The sequence below is a fragment of the Pelecanus crispus genome, chromosome 2 (genome assembly GCF_030463565.1).
Source record: "Pelecanus crispus isolate bPelCri1 chromosome 2, bPelCri1.pri, whole genome shotgun sequence".
Classification (NCBI taxonomy): domain Eukaryota; kingdom Metazoa; phylum Chordata; class Aves; order Pelecaniformes; family Pelecanidae; genus Pelecanus; species Pelecanus crispus.
Window position 1 is genome coordinate 92415652 of NC_134644.1, and position 21479 is coordinate 92437130.

At 36.2% G+C, this 21479-nt stretch overlaps 1 protein-coding gene across 1 annotated transcript in view; it reads left to right on the plus strand.

Moving 5' to 3' along the window:
- DNAH5 (dynein axonemal heavy chain 5) overlaps positions 1-21479 on the plus strand; it is a 136608-nt gene that overhangs the window by 50856 nt on the left and 64273 nt on the right. The window contains 17 exon segments of the mRNA XM_075705164.1: positions 346-584; positions 1420-1660; positions 2125-2324; positions 3130-3283; positions 3979-4142; positions 4795-4951; positions 5890-6102; positions 6918-7142; positions 8430-8602; positions 9709-9887; positions 10932-11119; positions 11696-11890; positions 12567-12701; positions 13495-13602; positions 16965-17118; positions 18775-18921; positions 20694-20935. Coding sequence (XP_075561279.1) covers positions 346-584; positions 1420-1660; positions 2125-2324; positions 3130-3283; positions 3979-4142; positions 4795-4951; positions 5890-6102; positions 6918-7142; positions 8430-8602; positions 9709-9887; positions 10932-11119; positions 11696-11890; positions 12567-12701; positions 13495-13602; positions 16965-17118; positions 18775-18921; positions 20694-20935 — 3114 coding nt within the window.

Genomic DNA, 21479 nt, shown 5'->3' on the forward strand with positions numbered 1-21479 from the left:
AGTATACTTGGAGAGGTAGAATTTGCTGCATCCACCTTTCTTTACTTTGCATGTCATGCTACACCTCTTTCAAGTGCAAGCTTAGCATTTATTGTTCTATCACTGTGCCACATGGAGTAAATGCCCTCCCTGTCAACTTCTAAAGATGTGCCCCTAGCTAACTATAAGTTACTTTTCTCATGAAAGTTGTTGACAAAACTGTTGACAGTGTAAGTTTTTAGTATCTCCTGTATTTCTTTCTAGTATTTACTAGTTTTTAATCAGTAACGCAGCTCTAAGCATAATACCAGATCTTGAATGTTTAGTTATTTAATTTAATTTAATATTTTTCTTTTTCTTTCTTAGAATCGATTTGATAATCTCTTTCAGAAATATATTACTTATACTAGTGGGGAAGATCTTTTTGGTTTGCCTGTTACTCGGTATCCTCAGCTGCTTGAAATAAAGAAACAACTGAATCTGTTACAGAAACTCTATATTCTATATAACAATGTTATTGACACAGTCAGTGGCTACTATGATATTCTCTGGTCAGAATTAGACACTGGAAAAATTAACAGTGAACTTCTGGAGTTTCAGAACAGGTGAGAAACTGCTGCTGTGGTAAAAATGCCTAAAATACTTTTGTTACTTCTTAAATATGATTATAATTGGTTAGCACCAATAATCATATCTGAGCATGTATTTGGTCATTGAAACATGAAAAATGTGAATTTTAATTGAAAAATACATCCATTACCAACTTCATAAAATAAAGGAGCCAGTTTAGACTCTAAATGTTGAAGATTATTTTTCCTTAGAGAGCTTCTTGGTTAACTTTTTTGGATGAGATTGGATATATGTTAAAATTGCTATTATTTTGTTCATGAAGGGAAATTTCACTTGTTTGTTGTACTATTATTATTCACGAGAGACAAATTCACCCTAGATGTCTAAGGCAAGTTAGTGAATTGCTGAATAGTTTTCTTACAAAATGGGATATGTTGCATGCATAGAAGCTGAACTTTTCATCAAACCAGGAATCAAATAATTTAAAGAATTAAACCTGCATGGTCTGAGGAACAGGGTTGGTTTTTTTTTTTTAGAGCACAGAGCAGTGCGTATGCTGAGCCTCACCAGAAGATGAAATCAAGATGTAAAGCAGTTCCATTGTTTTTGAAGATTGCTTGGATAAAGTGTATTAGAATTATACAGCTACACTGCTTAGGGGGAGCCTGTAGGTGCCTGCCCAGCTATCAGTCAATGAAATAGACTGGAAACAGATTTTCTCACATGCAGAATCACATACAGAGTTTTCAAAATACAGTTAACCTGAATTTGGGAGTTATGTGGTCTGCTGTTAAAACCATATGCTGTAGTTAAATAGGTAACAGAAAGAATATTTGAAACTTTGAAAAATCTTGCATTATTTCTACGTAGATGCCGTAAGCTTCCTCATGGTGTAAAGGAATGGCAGGCCTTTTTTGACCTAAAGAAGATCATTGAGGACTTCAGTGAATGTTGCCCATTGCTTGAGCGTATGTCAAGTAAAGCGATGATGCCTCGGCACTGGAAGAGGATTATGGATCTCACTGAACACAACTTTGACGTGGAAAGTGAAGCGTTCAAACTGAGGAATATAATGGAAGCTCCACTATTAAGATATAAAGAGGAAATAGAGGTATTGTGAAGGAAGAGAAATGGATGCATGAAACAAAATCTGCTCGAATAGTATAGAATAACAGTAGTAAGAAGGAAAACAGAATATTTCTAAAGAAGGAACAGAGAAGTGGACTATCACTTCAGCTTTCTGTATAAAATAACGACACAAATACATTGTGGTGTCAACTCCTCTTTTTAAATCATGCAACTTGGCCCAGGAGTTAATTTGTGAGAGTGCCTTGCTTTGCAACATTAAAGATATGAAAAGTAATCACCATATTATTCTTTGATTCCCCCAAAACTGGCCGTATTGTGATGTGGTATACAGATTATTAGCTATGGTGTTTGTATGTCTGTAGATCTTTCCACTTTATAAATAGTTGCTCATCAGCCTTACTGGGATTAAAGGAAATACGAGTTAGATTTGTATACTGGAGACTTGAACCATTCATAGCGTGTTTTGACATCCTATTTATTTAAAAGGATATCTGCATAAGTGCTGTGAAGGAGAGAGACATTGAGCAGAAGTTAAAACAAGTGATAGCTGAATGGGACAACAAAACATTTGTCTTTGCAAACTTTAAAACCCGTGGGGAACTTCTTTTAAGAGGTGACAGCACATCAGAAACAATGGCTACCATGGAGGACAGCTTGATGATTCTTGGCTCTCTCATGAATAACAGGTAACAGGAAGAGGGCTGAGGGAGGAGATAAAAATATCTGCAAGAGGCTTTGTTTTATTGAACTAATCTATCTTCACAGAGGAGAAGGAAAATAAACATCTAGATAAAAACTAAGAGCTTGCTTGTCCTTGAACTGTTCATGGGCTAGTTCTTATTGTCTGTATCCCTCCAATAAGTTCTTTTGAAAGCCTGTGGATGCAGTTCAGACTTCCTGAATAATCAACTGGACAGTCTTTATCAATGCAAGAAGTAGTAATGAGCGTAAAGGGGAACACTGCCTAGTTGTGGCAGGCATACTACCGGCATTACAGGCACTGCTACTCTGCCCCCTGTGATAGGTCACTGCCTCATGCCAAAGGTGCTGAAAATCCCAGTTAAAAAGAGCCTCAGTTTGTCTGGTTTCATATGCCAAAGCCCACAGATAAATTAAGGAACATAGAACCTGATCATCAGGCAGATGTTCAAAAGCAAGAGTTTAGTTTATAAGGACCTCTGGGAGTCTTGCAGCTTTCAAGATGTTGCATAGTCCCTTTTTGAAACTTCTTTACCTTAGAGTGAAATTGAAATCTTGCTCCTATTCAGTTCCTGTTGGATCAGAGCTGTGCTGTGCACCATGTGTACAAAGGAGCAAGTTGGAGCTGATTTGGTTTATAGCTGCTAACTAGCTGAGCTGAGTCAAGTATAGGTTTTTATACTTTAACTTGACAAGCAGCAAAATTATTCCTCATCCTGATGAGTATTGTGCTGGCTTTCAAGAGACTTGTTTCCTCCTTGAAATAAAGCAAGTGTCTTCTTTTTCTTTTAGATACAACACACCCTTCAAGACACAGATTCAGAAATGGGTGCACTATCTTTCCAACACAACAGATATCATTGAGAACTGGATGACTGTGCAGAACTTGTGGATTTATTTAGAAGCTGTTTTTGTTGGTGGTGACATAGCAAAGCAGCTTCCAAAGGTTTTCAGACATGCCTTTTTTTCAGTTTGGCTTTCTGCATTTTAAGAATAAAACTTAACTTGATGTCGTAATTGATGCAGTAACATAAACATTTTTTTTGGACTGAACAAAACTAGTCTTGCTAAGAAACTAGGTAAACAGTTGCCAACAGGAGTATCATGTTAAAAGAATAATAAAATTGTGTGAGCTAGTTGATCTTTTTATTTCTAGATTGTGAAATTGTTAACTAATATGTGTTTAAGTGTTGTGTCTAGTAATAGCCTAGCCTAGTTAGGCTAGCTTAGTAATACCTATGACTAGCCTAGTAGTACCTACAGTTTTGCTAGAAATCCTTATCTTAAACTTTCCTACATAGGTTTTCAAATCAAAAATTAACTTTAGTTTTTAGAAAAAAATCTTGAAATTTGAAACATGCAATTCAAGCATAATGAGTTTTCTTTTTCTCTAAGAATGACTGAAAGAGAAAGTAGATAGCAGTCTTGACAGTCAAGTATAAAATAAGCTGTATTGTGTAAGCAGAAAGACTTGATTTTTTTTGAAGGTGAAAAACCTTTAAAAGTTGGACACAGGATTACTAGTGAGAAAATTAGTGGTGAGATTACTTGGGCGCCAATTCTGCAAGCAACTGCCTTTTCCCTCTTCTCTCTTCCTTCCTCCATCTCTTCCCTTCCACTTCCATTGTCATGTTTCAACAGGAAGCAAAGCGTTTCTCTATCATTGATAAATCCTGGGTGAGGATCATGACCCGAGCTCATGAAACACCTAATGTTGTTCAGTGCTGCATTGGAGATGAAATCATGGGACAGTTACTACCACATTTACTAGAACAGCTTGAAATCTGTCAGAAATCACTCACAGGGTAAGGTTACTACAAGACCACAGTCTTGGGTGGATGGTTGTGAATTGTATAACTAGGGAAAGAGCAATTGCTTGAGTACCATCCCATGGACTTTGCAAAGATCATATTCTACTCTGAATTCAGTTGAACTGAGCAAACAAGTTATCAGGATGATACAGCACCTCCAGAGAAATTGCTAGCGACTCACTGATAAATATTTGATTTGTGACTAAGCTGTCGCTCACTGCCTGTCTCTGTTGAAACCAAAGCTTGTTTCAGCTTAGTTTCAATCTAGAAGGCAGTCTAGATCTGTATGTCCTATTCAGACCCTTCACGAATCTGGGATAAATTCAGCATGAGACACCTAAATAGGAAGGAACAGACTTAATGTAAAAACATTTTATTTTGGTTTAGTTTTTTTCTTTTTACTGTGCTTACATTATAGCAAATAATAAAAGCTTTCCATGAAATGATTTCTGATGCTAAAAGAGTAGCCTTAAAGCAGGTGCTTAACATGAAGGTATGATGGATAAAAATTGTTATCACTGCCACTCCTAAAAATTGCAATGATACATTGTGAGAAATGCCACCTTTAAAGAGGAAAGGATGTATAAATTAACCTAATTCACTTACCATCTACTGCCCCGCCCCAACAATTTTTTTTAAAATGCAGGTACCTGGAGAAAAAGCGCCTCCTATTTCCACGATTCTTCTTTGTGTCAGATCCTGCTCTCTTAGAAATTCTTGGCCAGGCATCAGACTCTCACAATATACAGGCACATCTGCTGAATGTCTTTGACAACATTAAAACTGTCAGGTTCCATGAAAGGGTATGTATTGCACACACCTCAATGTTACATTCTTTCAAATTAACAACGTGCGATACTTGTTGAAGAAGAAAGCTACCTGGGTACATAGGACATTCAATTGTTTCACCAAGCTCATCAATTATTTGATGCTGTGTAGGCTTTCTTCATTTAAGATTTAGTATCATATCCTCATTTACTTAATAAGAAAACTCTATATAGAATAGCAAAAGAAACAAAAATTTGCACTAGTGCTTAGGTTTCAGAAAAGAACACTCAGGTACTGAACTGTCTTTTGTAGCTTAATGTAGGCTAGCACCCTCTCAGATAAGCTTCTGATTCTTTATGAGCATATTTGTATCTTTAGATTACCTGTATTTGTACTTTTTCATTAATTTTTTGATTGTAAGAAGAAGTGTATCTAGTCTCTCTCTGAGTTATCCTTAATATACTGTTGGAAGAACAATTTTCTTACACCCTTTACAAGAACAGGTAGCAACAATTTTTTTTTTCCTGTGTATGTATACATTTTCTTAGAAATTCACTACCTCCCCATGCATTTGAAATTCCTTTGATTGACCATGTTCCTTAACTTCTGTGTCTCCATTATTTTTGATTTTAAGGCTGTAAATTTTGTTAGGATATTAACCCGCCAGTAATGGGGGAAGGTTTCCTTTAGTGTGACTAGAAAGTGGATGCTGTCATTGAAACTTAAGTGAAATTCAGGAATTGCCAATGTATTGGGGTTTGTCTCCTTGTTCAGATGACAGTGTTTTGTTTAAAGCCTTTCTGCACACCAAAAGTAATGATTTAATTGTTTTTATATTTCATTTAACAGATTGGTATAATTTATTAGTTGCCTAAATAAGTTTAATGGAGTGATGGCATGAAAATCAGACAGTTATGGTAAAGATAACAATAAATCTATAAATCACAAAATATTCTTGCTTTGCTTTTATTAGATATATGATCATATATTGTCGATTAGTTCACGAGAGGGTGAGACTATAGAGCTAACTAGGCCCGTAATGGCTGAAGGTAACGTGGAAGTTTGGCTCAATTCTCTGTTGAAGGAATCCCAGCTCTCACTGCATCATGTTATTCGCCAGGCAGCTGCGCACATCCAGGAAACTAGTTTCCAGCTGACTGAATTTCTTTCTACTTACCCAGCCCAGGTAATATCATTGTTAAATCAACAAAGAATTGTTCACAGATATGTAACACATTGATTTTTTTCCCTTGTCTTTGCAATCAAAATTGCAGCCAGTGTTATAAATGTGAAACTGGTATTTAAATTTATCTTAATCACCTCAGTCTCTTAAGTTGCACTTTACATATCTGAAGACAAAAGAAGAAAACTTACCCTGAAGCTCTTGTTCAAAAATAATGCTGAATGCAATATATCAGTTCAGTGGAGTTAACGCTATTTCTTTACAAGCTTAATACTTGACTACTGAAGGAAAAGTAGTAAAATTGTATGTTTGTTTATATATTCAGGAAAACATTATATATTGCTAAAGATTTGGAGCTGGGGGTAGTGCTGAGGGAAAATTATTGTCTTAGTGAAATTTCCTTCGCTTGTGATCAGGAATATTGTTGGAGAGGGGATAAAGAGTTTGTGAATTATTGAAAAAAAGATTTTAAATTGAAGCATTAATTATTCACTGATTATTTATTAATTATATATATAAAGTATATTAATTATATATAGTATTTATATATATGCTGTAAATTATATTGAACAGTTGTATCAGCAGTGCACTCTAGGCAGTGTCTACAAGACTGAAATGTGGACTTAACCATGTATTTATGAATGCAGTTGGGAGACATAAAACAAATACATGGGTTGAATGACCTGTATATGGATGCATGAAAAAATAATTTTATACAAATAGCGGCAGAACATTTCTTCAGTTTATCTGTGTCTGTGAATGTACATTTTGGGTGAAAGAGAAAAGATTATGAAGCATATACTTTTATATTTCCTAAGGTTGGGTTGTTGGGGATCCAAATGATTTGGACAAGAGACTCAGAAGAAGCTTTGACTAATGCCAGGTATGATAAAAAAATTATGCGAAAGACGAACCAGTTTTTCCTGGATCTTCTAAACATGCTGATAGATATGACAACAAAAGACCTTAGCCCAGTCGAGCGAGTTAAATACGAGACATTAATCACTATCCATGTGCATCAGAGGGACATTTTTGATGATCTGGTAAGCAATGAAAAATTTATAATGAGTTATGAGGTGGTTTCCACGTAAAACAATGTGAAAGGACTACACCTATGAACTCCTGCTTCTTAAGCTAAACATTTATTTTCAGGACTGTAATGATTATGTGACCTGGAGTATTATATGTGACCTGATGTTGCTTCAATCTATGTCTTAGTTTCCCTTTATTTCAGTGATTTTTTTTTTCCACAAGCAATAGCAGAATTTTATAAAGCTTTGTATTGGCCCACCTAAGTTAGATGCCTCTGTTGCATGATCAGTTAGGGACTTCTTCCTCACATTGTATTGCAAGTAATTGTCCTTTGTCTGGACTACATTGTGAGTCTTGATGAGTAAATAGAATGCATGTAGAGTTATAGTACAGGAAAAAATGTAAAGTTGGTTGAAGCTGCTATCCCCTCTGTTCTAGTTTCAGTAGCATATCTAATTATTACTTGGGGATTTATTTATTCACTTCACACTTTCTCATGCTGCCACAGGATACTAAAATTAGGAAAATGAAAGCATTTACTGCTTAAACAATCAAACTTAAAAGCTAGCAAACCCTTTTACCTGTAGGAAGCTCTGGACCTGACTCTGAAATTAAGATGTCCGAGAAAAGAATTACTGAGTTTTAACCCATTGCTGATAGGCAGGCACCTATCTTTTCATTGCAGAACCAGTTGTTTCTAGTTATAATCATCTTATGTAAAGTATAATTTTTAGATACAACCTGCAGGGCATCTTTTTTAGTCTTGATTTCATATTCAGTTGGTCAACTTTGAATTACTCCTAGCTCTGTTGAATTTCTTAACTAATATCTGCACCATGACACTGTCTTGAAATACCTTTTTTCCAATTTCCATGTGGTTTCATACAATTCTCATGACTTTTTTTAAAATACAGGATCACATTATGTGCTTCCTAATCATATGTAAAAATAAAATGGTAGAGATGAGTAAAAGAAATGGCAGTTTTGATGTTAACTGAACTTAGTGACTTGTGTTTGAGGCTTATGGACTGTTGATTTGTATTTAGGGTTTTGACACACTCGTCTAAAGCCTGAAGTTCCTTTGCCTTAGTATGGGTTTCAGGGACAGCAATAATGCATTAGCAATTTTTGTGGTAAAAATCAAGAGAGGGTCTCCACTATTCTTGTGTTACTAGCTGTTCTTTATGCCTTTCATTGTGATTGCAGTGCTGCCTTTTCATTACTTAGATAAGATAATATAAATGCAAAAATAGATGTTAACCATGAATACTACAGCCTTTTTTTCCCTCTTTTCTTAGTGTTGCATGCATATCAAGAGCCCTACAGACTTCGAGTGGCTGAAACAGTGTAGATTTTATTTTAATGAAGACTCTGATAAAATGATGATTAAGATCACTGATGTGGGTTTCACATACCAGAATGAATTCTTGGGCTGTACTGACAGGCTTGTCATAACGCCTCTTACAGACAGGTGAAAAAGACTGATTTTTATTCCTTTATTCTTTGACACCAAACCTAGCTTTTTACAAGAGCAATTTAGTCATTCCTATTGGATGCAAAATAGATCTCTGCAGAGTTCATCCTTCACAGTCTTGTCAAAGTCAATAATTTTACATGGAATACATGAATATTTTTGTTTCTGTGCCTTACCATATGAATAACTTCCAGCTTATTTTCTGCCACATACTTGCGTGATTCCTGCATATATGATGTATGGGACTCTGGTTCTCATGTATGTGAGGCTAGTATACCTGAGGATCGGGTACATCCAACAGATACAATATGAATAGAGAGATACAGGACAAAAATAAGTGTTTACAGGCAAGCTAATGAAAACAGCTAAGGAAGAATAGACAGAAAAAACAATTTTATTCAGCTGCAATAGACTGGAGATCTTTGATCTAGAAGGATGTTGAAAGAGTTGCAGTCCTATTAAGAGAGGTCTACCTACCTAACTGGAATAATACAAAGAATGCTTTATAAGCTGTCATTGGCAAAATAAGGACATTGGGTGTGGGGTTTGGGGTTTTTAACTATTCCATCTAGCAAATTCTAGAGCTTCGCTTTAGATATAATTGTTAGCTGATGTTTTACTGCATTATGCGTAGAAGTTTCATTTATGAAAATGGGATGCACTAAATGATCAAATTTTAAAGGTGGATGAAAAAGGAAAGGTTAGCTGTCTTTCATTATTGTACTCCACAGTATAATGTAGTTCAGAACTACTTCAGTTAAAGTAATTCAGGAACTAAGCTAACCAAACTAGATTAGGTAGCATCTCTGTATCTGTTTTCCTCCCTTCTTGTGATCTTTCAGGTTGTTGATTATTGAGGATTATCTGTTCTTCCACTTCATGTATGAGGAGACGAACCTTAATATTACCTGTATCAGAGGCAGAGTGAAGGGTTTTGCTTCTTACTAATTTAAATTGTAATTAGAGGGATGTCATTTCAGCAGTTTCCTTGTCTCCTTAAATCAGACCTTCCTCATGTAACACACTTGAGTAGGTTCATCTGGCGTTATATAGAAAACTGTGCGCTGCAGCCCATTAAATGATGATAGCCTGTCGCCTTTTAGATGTTACATCACTTTGGCTCAAGCTTTAGGCATGAACATGGGTGGAGCACCTGTGGGACCTGCAGGAACTGGAAAAACTGAAACCATCAAAGACATGGGACGGTGCCTTGGAAAATACGTAGTGGTCTTCAACTGCTCAGACCAGATGGATTTCCGAGGACTTGGGAGGATCTTCAAAGGTAAGATGTGGACCAAAGGTAAGATATTGCCAAAAGGGTCAACTCTTTCCTGGGGTGCATTGAACGCAGTATAACTAACTGGTCAAAAGAAATGATTGTCCCACTATACTCGGTATTAGAGTAGCCTCACCTCAAGCACTGTGTGCAGTTTGGGCATCAACAATGTAAGAAGCATATAAAAATATTAGAATGTGTCCAAAGAGAGCAACAAAGATGGTGAAAGAACTAGAGGGCATGACTTATGAGGAATGGCTGAGTATACTAGGTTTGTTCAGCTTAGAGAAAAGGAGACTGAGGGGTTGCCTCATTGCTGTCTACAACTTTCTCATGATGGGGAGCAGAGAGGGAGGTGCTGATCTCTCTGATGTCTGGTGATAGGACATGGGGGAATGGCTTAAAGCTGCGTCAGGTGAAGTTCAGATTGGATATCAGGAAAATGTTCTTCACTGAGAGCATGTTCGAGCACTGGAACAAGCTCCACAAGGAAGTAGTCAGGACCCCAAGCCTGTCTGTGTTCAAGTAGTGTTTGGACAACACTTAGATATATGATTTAACTTTTAGGTAGCCCTGTGTGGAGTCAGGAGTTGGACTTGATCATCCTCATGGTCCTTTACAGCTCAGGATATTCTGTGATTTTATGATTCTATGGACTATGTAAAAGTTACAAATACTAAGAGAACATCTTTATAAAGCAAGATCAACACATAATCAGCAGGTGGTCTTCAACCTTTTAATAAATGCAAGTAATTAATATCTTGTTATGAATGTGCAACACTGTCTCCAAGAAATAGAAATATCTGAAAGCATAAGACAGTTTCTGAAAAGATACATAAAGACACTTAAAAGACACTGCCAGTCCAAAACCAAAAAGCTGTGAAATTTATTGCTGGAATATGTTGGATTCTGATTTCAGTATTTGTTCTTCAAATCTCAAAGTTCTTTTTTTTCCCTGAGGTAGATTAACCTGATTTTTGGCTTGTGAATTACACCAAAAAAGGGTTAACAACATAATAGTCAGATGCTTAGTTGCTTTTCTCTTTGAAGGTCTTGCTCAGTCTGGCTCCTGGGGTTGCTTTGATGAATTCAATCGTATTGATTTACCAGTACTATCAGTAGCTGCACAGCAAATTGCAATTGTGTTGACATGTAAGAAGGAACGTAAAAAAAGCTTTATTTTTACTGATGGAGATAATGTGGAAATGAACCCAGAATTTGGCATCTTTCTTACTATGGTAGGTATTCAGTAGATTTCTAATATGCCACTGATGATTGTACAATAATTGCTTCTAGCCTGGTATGTTAAATGTACTTGCTAACTCTTATGTCACTCAGCTCTTAGACCTCACTGACAGTTTGAGAACATTGAGCATTACTACAAAGACAGTTTACAGGGTCTTGTTTCAATGACATCAAGCACATACAATTAACAAATGCAGCCAGCACTGTAAATGTAAGTTGTTATCTCAATGTCAGATTACTTCTGCATGCTACATTCTGGTTCCCAAAGTATGCTTTTTGCTACAAGTACAGAAAAATGGCCATAGAGATATAGGTAGAAGTAACAGGTAAAAAGAGGACCTGTAAGACAAATACAGATTTGAAGTGTTGAGGTGAAATATTTTTCATACCTCGTGGATGTAAGAGAGCCTAAAATGCTGTGAAAATATGGTGGTAAATCTGCACGGCAATTCATTTTTACATGTTATTTAAAGCCAAAAAGCTATTTTTGTCTAACCAGACTACATGTTCCTTTGATTCTTCTGTTTGTGCAAGGTGCAGTCAACTTCAAAACCTATTCTTCTCTCCAGAATCCAGGATATGCTGGACGGCAGGAACTTCCTGAAAACTTGAAGATCAACTTCCGTTCGGTGGCTATGATGGTTCCTGATCGTCAAATCATAATTCGTGTCAAATTGGCTAGTTGCGGTTTCATTGCTAATGTTGTATTGGCAAGGAAATTCTTTACACTGTACAAGCTGTGTGAAGAACAACTGTCAAAGCAGGTGATTATTTTCATATAAGGAAAAATTATCTTAGGGAAAAACTATATATGATGTCAGAAGTTATTAGTATCTACGTGAAGAAAATGGAAAAGTTCATGTTCACTAAGTAAGCTAAATGACGCTTGCAGTTTAGTAGTGCAACCCTCTGCTGTCCTGGAGGATTAACTCTGCTACAATTTATCTGTCCAAGAATGGGACTGTCATTCAGAACACTGCTTATTATTAAGATTTAACTTTAATGAATGGTGATGATTAAAGCAAATACAGGACTTATAATTAGTTGGTCTTATAGAGTGGATTGAGAGGCATTTGGTTTGTGCTGCCTGTGCTTGTTTAGAAGTTTCTCAAATAAAGTCAGTTTCCAAGGTCCACAGAGAATTCGAAATAATACTGCTAGTTTATTTCTTAATAGTCCTTGGGAATCTTATCTTGGTTCAAAGACTTGTGATTACATTTCTCTTTTCTGTCACACCTTACAGTTTAGTAGATGGTAGCAGAGGTGGGGAATGAAGTTGCCCATAGTCATGCAGCCAAAGACTAGCTGTTGGATGTTAGGAAGCTTTTGTGCCACATGTACCACTTCTTATACATATCCATATCTTAAATGATAAAAATAAGAATTTTTTCATACCTGTTAACTTGGAGAAAGTTTTCCCAAACTTTTCATATCTTCTAGGTGCATTATGATTTTGGCTTGCGGAATATATTGTCAGTGCTACGTACATTAGGAGCAGCAAAAAGAGCAAATCCCACAGATACTGAATCTACTATTGTCATGCGTGTGCTGAGAGACATGAACCTGTCTAAACTGGTAAGTTCTGAGGGCCTGGTAAATTAATTAAACTGCACTTTGGAGCTACGTAAAATTTTTTTAAATACAATTTAAATCTCTTAAGGGGATCACTAGAAGATTGTATGTGACCTTTACACTGAAGCTAGCTTGGAAATATACATTCTCTGGATGGTCTTGCATACTGGTTTTGGCTGGGATACAGTTAATTTTCTTTGTAGTACCTTGTGTAGGGCTGGGGAGGGAGTGAGCAAGGGGCTGTGTGGTGCTTGGCTGCCTACCTGGGTTAAACCACAACGCCTTGAATTGTTCAGAATTTTTTTTTACATATTTCCCCTGCTGCCTATAGAAATAAATGACCAAATAGATGTCTATGTAGTAACCGCTTCAGAACCTTTGACCTAAAGTATTTAGTCACTTTTTTGAAATAATCTGTTATTTGTAGTAATGAGTACCATCTCATCTGTCTTAAATAGCTAAAAAAACCTCTTCTCTTGCTGTGTTACTTCATGTCCTTTGTTATCTCTTTTTACACCTTAGACAACTAATTTACTATTTGTATAAATGTTATTGCTAAAATCTGCTTTCATAAATTTAGTCTGTATGTTAGTGGTTTATTTTCAGTAACTTTTGATTATTGGAGCATCACATGATCTCCTTCTGTGTCCTGCTACAATGTTTAGCACCTAGAGGGTTACCATAGATGGTAATATTTCTTTAGCTCTACAAGAGTTAGGGATTGTTTTTCAAGATGCTAGAATAAATGAAATAGGTTTCAATCTGTGGGTTTTTTCCCCCCCCTGATTTTCACTAGATTGATGAAGATGAACCCTTATTCCTGAGTCTAATTGAAGATCTGTTTCCAGATATCCATCTTGATAAAGTAGGCTATCCTGAACTGGAAGCTGCCATTGACAAACGGGTAATGTTTCTCTTGATCTGTGCTGCTGTGGCATTAACTATCATAATGTGACATCTAAGAAAATTATTGATGTTGAATATACCCAACTGGTAATAATATGTTTTACTATTTAGAGGAGGAGTAAGCTTTTCCATAGATCTTTACCATTGGCATATTATAATTAACTTTATTCTTAAGGATGTCACTGAATTGTGATTGTGGGGTCCTGTGGTTTCCTTGTGAGTTATTTGTGGTGACCAGTTTGAAAAATGCATGTATATATGCTTACTTTATGTGACCCAGGATTTAATATTTGTATGAAGGCTGACAACTGGAGCTTAAGAAAAGATTTACCTGAAATGACATTTCCTCTATTTCATCTTCCGTTAGATCATTTGGAACATTTCAATAGGGCCAACTTAAGAACATCAGTGGGATATAGAAGGTCAATGAATTATGTACACTTAAATGATCACCTCTATTAACCTTTCCTCCAGAATTTCAATAATTCCTCAGATAATTATCTAATAGTTAAACAGAGAAATAAAAAACTCAAAAAACCCATCAAAAAAACCCAACACGAAAAAATTGAAAATCAGAAGTGCATTTCTGAAGAATTTGAGTATATGACTTTTCATTTACTTGTATTTAATATGATTAGATACAAGTAGAGGTCTGCTGGCTTTCCTAACAAGGAAGAGTTCAATCATCAGCTAAAGTTTATAAAACTGTTTTGCTTTCTGTAGTTTATACAGCTGGCTTTAAAAAAGGACTCGCAAATTAAGCTTTTATTAGGAGAAACTATAAAGAACTTAATCTTATGCTTTAACTTGTCATTTCCTAATAAATTAAAAAGAATTCTTAATAACATGATCTTCGTAGCTCTCCTGTTGGTGATCTGTGAAGACAGACATAGCAAGTGTCAACCCTTTTAGCATTAAACCATTATCACTTGCTTGTAAGTACGGTGTAATGTCAGCACATACTGAATCAGTGTTGGAAACGTGAAGAGCTTTAGGCAGTGTGATTATCTTATGTAAACCAAAATTTATCAAAAGTTCAGATCTGGTGATCTCATGGTACCTTTTCAGTGCTATGACAGTGTTTAGAAATTTTGTTAGCCTATTTTGGCATATTTTTCTCATATTGCTAAAACTTAAAATCTGGAGAAACCAGAAATGGTAGGCTGTCTTGTTTGTCTTGGAAGTGAATCAAGGTTTTATTGAATGGAGCTCTTTGCTGTGTTTTCAGAGCTATGTACAATGAAATCAGCTAGGTTAGGACAGAATCAAGTTCAAGAGGACTATTTTTATCAGGGAAGGGAGGCAGGAATCGTTGGGAAAATATCACAATGAAGAAATAGTCATTACTTGAAGTGTTTTTCTATGTTTATATGTTGTGGCGGGTTGACCCGAGCTGGTAGCTAAGCCAACACCCAGTCACTTGCGCACTTTCCCCCAGTGGGTTGAGGGAGAGATGCAGAAGGGGAAAAGAGAGGAAAAAAAGCTCTTGGGTCTAGATTGAGACCGTTTAATAAATGAAGAAAAAAAAGAAAAAGAAACAAGTGATACAAAGCGATCATTCACCACCAGCAGACTGATGCCAAGCCAGTCTCTGAGCAATGGCTACTACAGAGAAACTTTTCCCCAGTTTTATTGCTGATCATCACATTATATGGTATGGAATATTCCTTTGGTCACGCAGAGTCAGCTGTCCCAGCTGTGTTCTCTCCCAACCTCTTGTCCACCCCCAGCCCACTCACTGACAGGGCAGTGTGAGAAACAGTTCAGCAATAGCCAAAACACTGGTGTGTTATCAACACTGTTTGATCACAAATCTAAAACATGGCACCATATGGGCTACTATGAAGAAAATTAACTCCATCCAGTACATACGTACAACTGTTAATAGCATAGCTTTTGAGAACACGTCAAGTCTGCTTGTGAACATACTTCTTTTTCAATAAGGGGAGTATCTAGTCTACAAGATTATTACAGAATCCGTGAGCGTTAGAAATTGTTAAGAAAAGATGTCTCCACTGATGGCATTGGATTAGGGTGAAGGAATAGCTAACATGGCCATCTTGTTTTATGTGAAGAAAGCAATCAGTTCAGATATGTTCTGTCGGTGCATCATTAGATTTTGGATTTACTACTGTATATATGTGGACTCTGGAAACAAGTCAGAAGGCTATATTCTATACTGGAAAGAAAGGCAGCTTGACCAGTTTAGTGTCAACTGTGAGAGCTCATAAGATGTGAATGACAACAGAATTTTATCATGTATCCATGAAAATGGTGCATCTGATGTCTTCTATGTGCTTTGCAAACTCCATTGCTTCAACAGTGGTGTTCTTCATGGTGATGAGGTATTGGTGGCAGTGTATACTTCGTGTTGCTGTTGATGAATACATCTTGTGCCACCTTCTGTTCTTGGCTTCCTTGTGGAGCGAGACAACTAAGTTGAACTGACGTGAGCTTCGATATGCGAGTAATATAGCAAGTGGTAGTGCCAATTCCGTGGTTCTAACTGACTATGTGACAGTAATTGTAAAAGCTGAGTTTTATCTTTTCAGTAAAAAGTTAGTCCTCTTTTTACTGATAATATTTTCTGTGATTTTTTTGTGAAACATAATTTAAAAACAGAAATTATACTTGAATTAAAATATAATTGTTATTTTGAAAGCTTCACTTTTATAACATGATCTTGAGTTTTTAGAATTTTTTTTGACTGTCAGAAACATATACTGTGCTATGAATCCTTAAGAAATAGTTCTAGCTTTTCTCTGCTGGCTAAAAGATTTCTTGTTCACTTCCAGCTGAGTCACCTTCACAAGCAACAGCAACACCATTATAGTGAGATAACTTCTTTAAGTTTGGAACTAGTAAAAAGTAGTAAACAATCATATGATATTTGATTCTAAAACATCATGTCTTTTCTTAGAAGGATAATATTAAGAAGTTACTCAAAGGTCTGTCTGTACACCAAGAAATATTTAACAAAATGTTTTACAGAAAAACATTTAGAAACACAAGTCATCATCATCATAAAAAGGCAGCTGTTCTGAGAGGCAACTGAAAATGCTGTGTGACTATGAAAGACATTGCTAGCAACAGTGTTTCTAAAATTTTTGGCTTTTCCTTAAAATGATGTTTTAACCCTAAGAAGAGCTAAAAAAAAAAAGGTTTATCTCCTTTTATTTTTCTGAATACATATTTGAATACCAAATATCCCTTCTTTTTCCTCTTTTTAATGGACAAAAATCCTTTACAGAGAGCGTAGTCTTCTGCTGAAGAGAGAGGTTTTGGTTTTTTTTAAAAAAAGCATCAAAGTATCTTGTGCACTAAAATCATAGTAAATTGGTTTTCTGTCACTATCTATAGGTGGAGGAAGCTGGACTTGTGTGTCATCCTCCTTGGAAACTGAAAGTTATCCAACTTTTTGAAACCCAACAAGTAAGGCATGGATTGATGACACTAGGACCTAGTGGTGCAGGAAAAACTGTTTGCATCCACACTCTGATGAAAGCCATGACAGGTATATCAGTATTTATATTGTAAACTGTTAATAAACTGTTATATTGTAAACTTTAAACCATATTGTTTCTTCATAGAAAGCCTCAATTACTTCACTGTGAGAATAAATTACTGGAAGAATCAGTTTGTATGTTGTGATACTAATTATTGTGGTAGAGTCTTTCAAAAGCTTAAAAATGTCTGACATTCAAAGTCATATAATATAACACTATCCTATTTTCTGTATGATGATACCTATATAGAAGTTCTTATTCTAGAAACATTGAGAAAGATGAGTACTGTCTGGGGAGACAGCTCGGACAAGTGATTAAAGCATCTCCCAGGTTTGGCTAAGGCAATGCTGAAACCTTCCCCTAATCATAAATATTTAGTCTTTTTTGAGCACAATTCACAAGTCAGGTTCTTTATCTGCAGTATAAAATAACTGCTTCTATCATTTGTTGCTGCTAGGAGATTGTTCCTGGTTTAGCCAGTGACAAAGTCTTCAAGGATACTTGTTTTGTGTCCTGACTGGATGCTTAACAAGTGTGGTTTTGTCCTCTGCATTTCTAAATATTAGTGGAAGAACCTCTATTTGATCTTATCAAACTAGAAGCTTATAGCTGGGGGAGAAAAAACATGTCTTTTGAGGTAAGCTTGTGTTACCCCATTTCACAGGTTTCAGTAGGCTGCTTCTATAATTTTCCAGAAGATAGTTTCTGTAAAAAATGGTTTAGCCCGTCTCTCAACCATGCAGTAGCTTAGTGTGCTTAAGAAACACTGTAAGCTATACATTGCAGTGTAAATGACTGTTCCATTTAGGAAAAAAAGCAGAAAGAACAGATAGTTGCATTATACTATTTTCCTATATTTCTGTAGCACTGAGATGTGAACTACTACCAAGATAAAGCCACCACAATACTTTTTTCAAGCTGATCTTCTGGCATAACCTCATGAAATGTAAAACTACGTGATTTGCCAGGCTTCTATCTTACATGTTAGTGAACTCTGATTATAATTAAGATTCGAAGATAAGCCATTTTTTTTTAGCTCTTTCTTTCAACATCTTATTACTGGCTCCTGATTAAGTTTAAATATCTAAAGATGACTGGCATAGGAGTCCTCAAGCTGTTGTTAATGAGGAAAATATAAAGGTTACATGATCATGGTGTGGCTAGATAGGATTTAGCTGCCTAGGAGACTTTGCAGGGATCTGCCAATATCATATACTTTGCCTGTTCCAAGGGGTATGCAAGTGCACAACCGGCAAAACCAAAAAACAATCATGTGGAGCATCTTTCTGGTATTTAGTCATTGGGTTTTAAAAAAGTACATCTGAACCAAAGGCTTTAAAGCTCTATTGTTTGATAAACCTTCAAAATATTAAACTAAACCCTGAATGAATTTCATCTCACTGCTTTTCTGTTCCTGATGAATCTATGAAATGTGAATTGTACTTTCAGAAGTTTCAGAACTTCGTTTTACTTCAAATTTTGATGGTTCCAATTAACAAATATTGATGTGTAGCGAGAGATAATTTTTCCAAGTAAATACGCAACTTCTTGTGATGGTGAATGCGTATTAAACCATACATTTGGGTGTAATGATTTTGAATTTGTCCAAATTCTCTGACTGTTGAAAACAAATACCAAAACTAACTGATGATCTTCCTTCATAGATTGTGGACAGCCACATCGTGAAATGAGAATGAATCCTAAAGCTATAACTGCTCCGCAAATGTTTGGTCGTCTCGATGTGGCAACAAATGATTGGACAGATGGAATATTTTCAACACTCTGGAGAAAAACTTTAAGAGCCAAGAAAGGTATGATGAAAAACAATTTCCTCCAAAACAGAACAAGTATGTCTCTAAAGCATATTAGCAGACTTCTTGGGTTTTTTTACTTACGTGGAAGCATTGGAATATTGCTGCAAGAACTTCAGTCTATTGTATAGTCTCTGTTCTAAACGCTTTGTGTTCAAACTGTGTAGTATAGCAGATATTCTTTCACTGAATTTGCTGATTCCTCTCTCAAATGATAGGCCCTTGTATGGAAGAAAAGTGGAAGGTAAGAGTCAGTTCCCCCAACACTGGTATACAATAAAAAATTTTGGTGCTGTCAGAATTTCTACCTGGTCTCCAGCTGCCATACTAGAAAGGTAGGAATCTCCTTTGTGTCATACCTGCTAGCCCTGCACATACCATAGTCCATCTAGTGCCATCAAATGGCACTAGCTAATTCTATTTAGGCAACCACTTTCTGCCTAAAATAATGCTGGTATACATCCTTAGACTGCTATATTAACTAAAGGAGAGGCCTTGATGTTTTGATGCTAGATGGATTCTTCCTTGTTTTGTCTTAATATTAGTATGTGACCTTATCATTAGGCCTTACGGACTAAAGGAAGAAAAAGAGAAAATCCTAACATTTGTTGCACTGTCAATTTTCATGCAAAAATTCTTAGTCTTTAAGGATACAAATAGAAAATACTTTTGGATTTAATTTTGTTGGTTTTGTTTCAGAAATGTAGCGCCCTTGAGAATGTAGCATAGCATTAACTGTTGATTTTTCTATTTTTTCCCTCAACATGAAATATAAATTAGCACACTCACATGACTTCCTCAGGTTCACTGTTGCAACACTTCTGTAATGTCTTTTTATGAAGTGAACGCCAGACCGTCTCATGCCTGAGATGCCTGCACTGTAGCTATGAAAAGCCTCTAAATATAAAACTATTTGCCTCAGAGGTGAGAAAGCTTCTCATCTGGAACCTTCTTGGTTCCTACCGAGCAACGCACCAAGCCAGCTGGGCCTAGATAGTAAGGACTCGCTCTGAAGGCAGATGAGAGTGGGACCATCTCTGACTGGAAGGCCATCTAGCAATGCACAGCAGGGCTGGCTGCTCCCTAAGGGACTGAGAGCCAGAAGCCAAGGGGGGATCCATTTCCAGCCAGGGCCTCTTGCTCAGTACCCCAGTGAGGTGAGCAGGACAGACCCAGACCCTCCTAGGAAACAGAGGCAGGCTTTAAGATACATTTCTGTTACTAAATGGAAAGAGCTGGAAAAACTTCAAAGGGAGCTGGATCAAGTTTACAAGCAGAACAAACAACAAGAACGTTCCCGTAATGAACCTCTTTTACTTATGCAAGTGAGCATGCTATGTGAGAGAGTGATTTTTCAAGCGTTTCTTTCATTTAATCTCACTACTTTTACACAAACTCTTTGGAAATGAATGGTGGTTGTAAATAGATCTATAGTTTCTGTCTTCTTTATGTTGTTTTATGTAAGTTTAAATAAACCTAATTTATTACTGTGTTGAAGACTGGGTCCATAAAACTGTTTCAGACTATTACAAACATGACTTAGGCTGATGACACTTCATATACCGAGTAATGGATAATTATTATGAATAGGTGATGAAGTACTTAATTGAAATTGAGTGATGGAAATGGTAATTGTATTAAAAGCTGAGATTCTAGGTGTGTGCATGAATTCAGAATTAGCTCAAAATTTTTGTGCAGAGAGAAGAAACTGCTCCTTGAACAAAACTAGAACTTCCTCCATAGGCATTTTTATCTGTTATTGTGGATTTTAGGTGACCACATCTGGATAGTTCTTGATGGTCCAGTTGATGCTATTTGGATTGAGAACCTTAATTCTGTCCTGGATGACAACAGAACTCTAACGCTAGCAAATGGAGATCGGATACCTATGGCACCGAATTGCAAAATAGTCTTTGAACCTCATAGTATTGATAATGCTTCTCCAGCAACAGTTTCAAGAAATGGGATGGTATTCATGAGCTCATCAGTTCTCAGCTGGAGCCCTATCCTTGAGGTACAATAGCTAAGTGACTGTTTATGTATTGAAAGTTTTATTGGTTACTTATTCAACACTTCACTGTTGTTACTTTAGGACATAATTTTGTGACTATTGCTATGAAATAGCTTTTACAGTGTATAAACTTACAGGTCAGTATTTAATATAGCAATGTTTCTGGTAGTTTAGACAAGAGTGAATAATGTATTTTTTTCAGGAACATAGTCAACATATTACACTTTTAAAAACATGGATATTTCACTTTGGCACAAATTTGTAATTCAAGGTATTTTATACAATTGAAGAACAACTCAGTTGTCAAAATACCAACTGCCTGGCAGCCACTAGTACAGCTTCAGACCAAGGAAGAAGAAAGAGTAAACAGGCAGATTCAGGAATCTAGAAATCCTCAAGAAAATATAAGTTCTCTTGATATTTCTTAAAATTAATTGCAGTTGGGATCTAGAACCAGAAATAAAGTCAATGCAGCATCAAAGTGTGTAATTTTTAAATTGATATTCTTACCTGGTTAAGTTGTCTCTTAATGTTTCTAGAAGCAAAA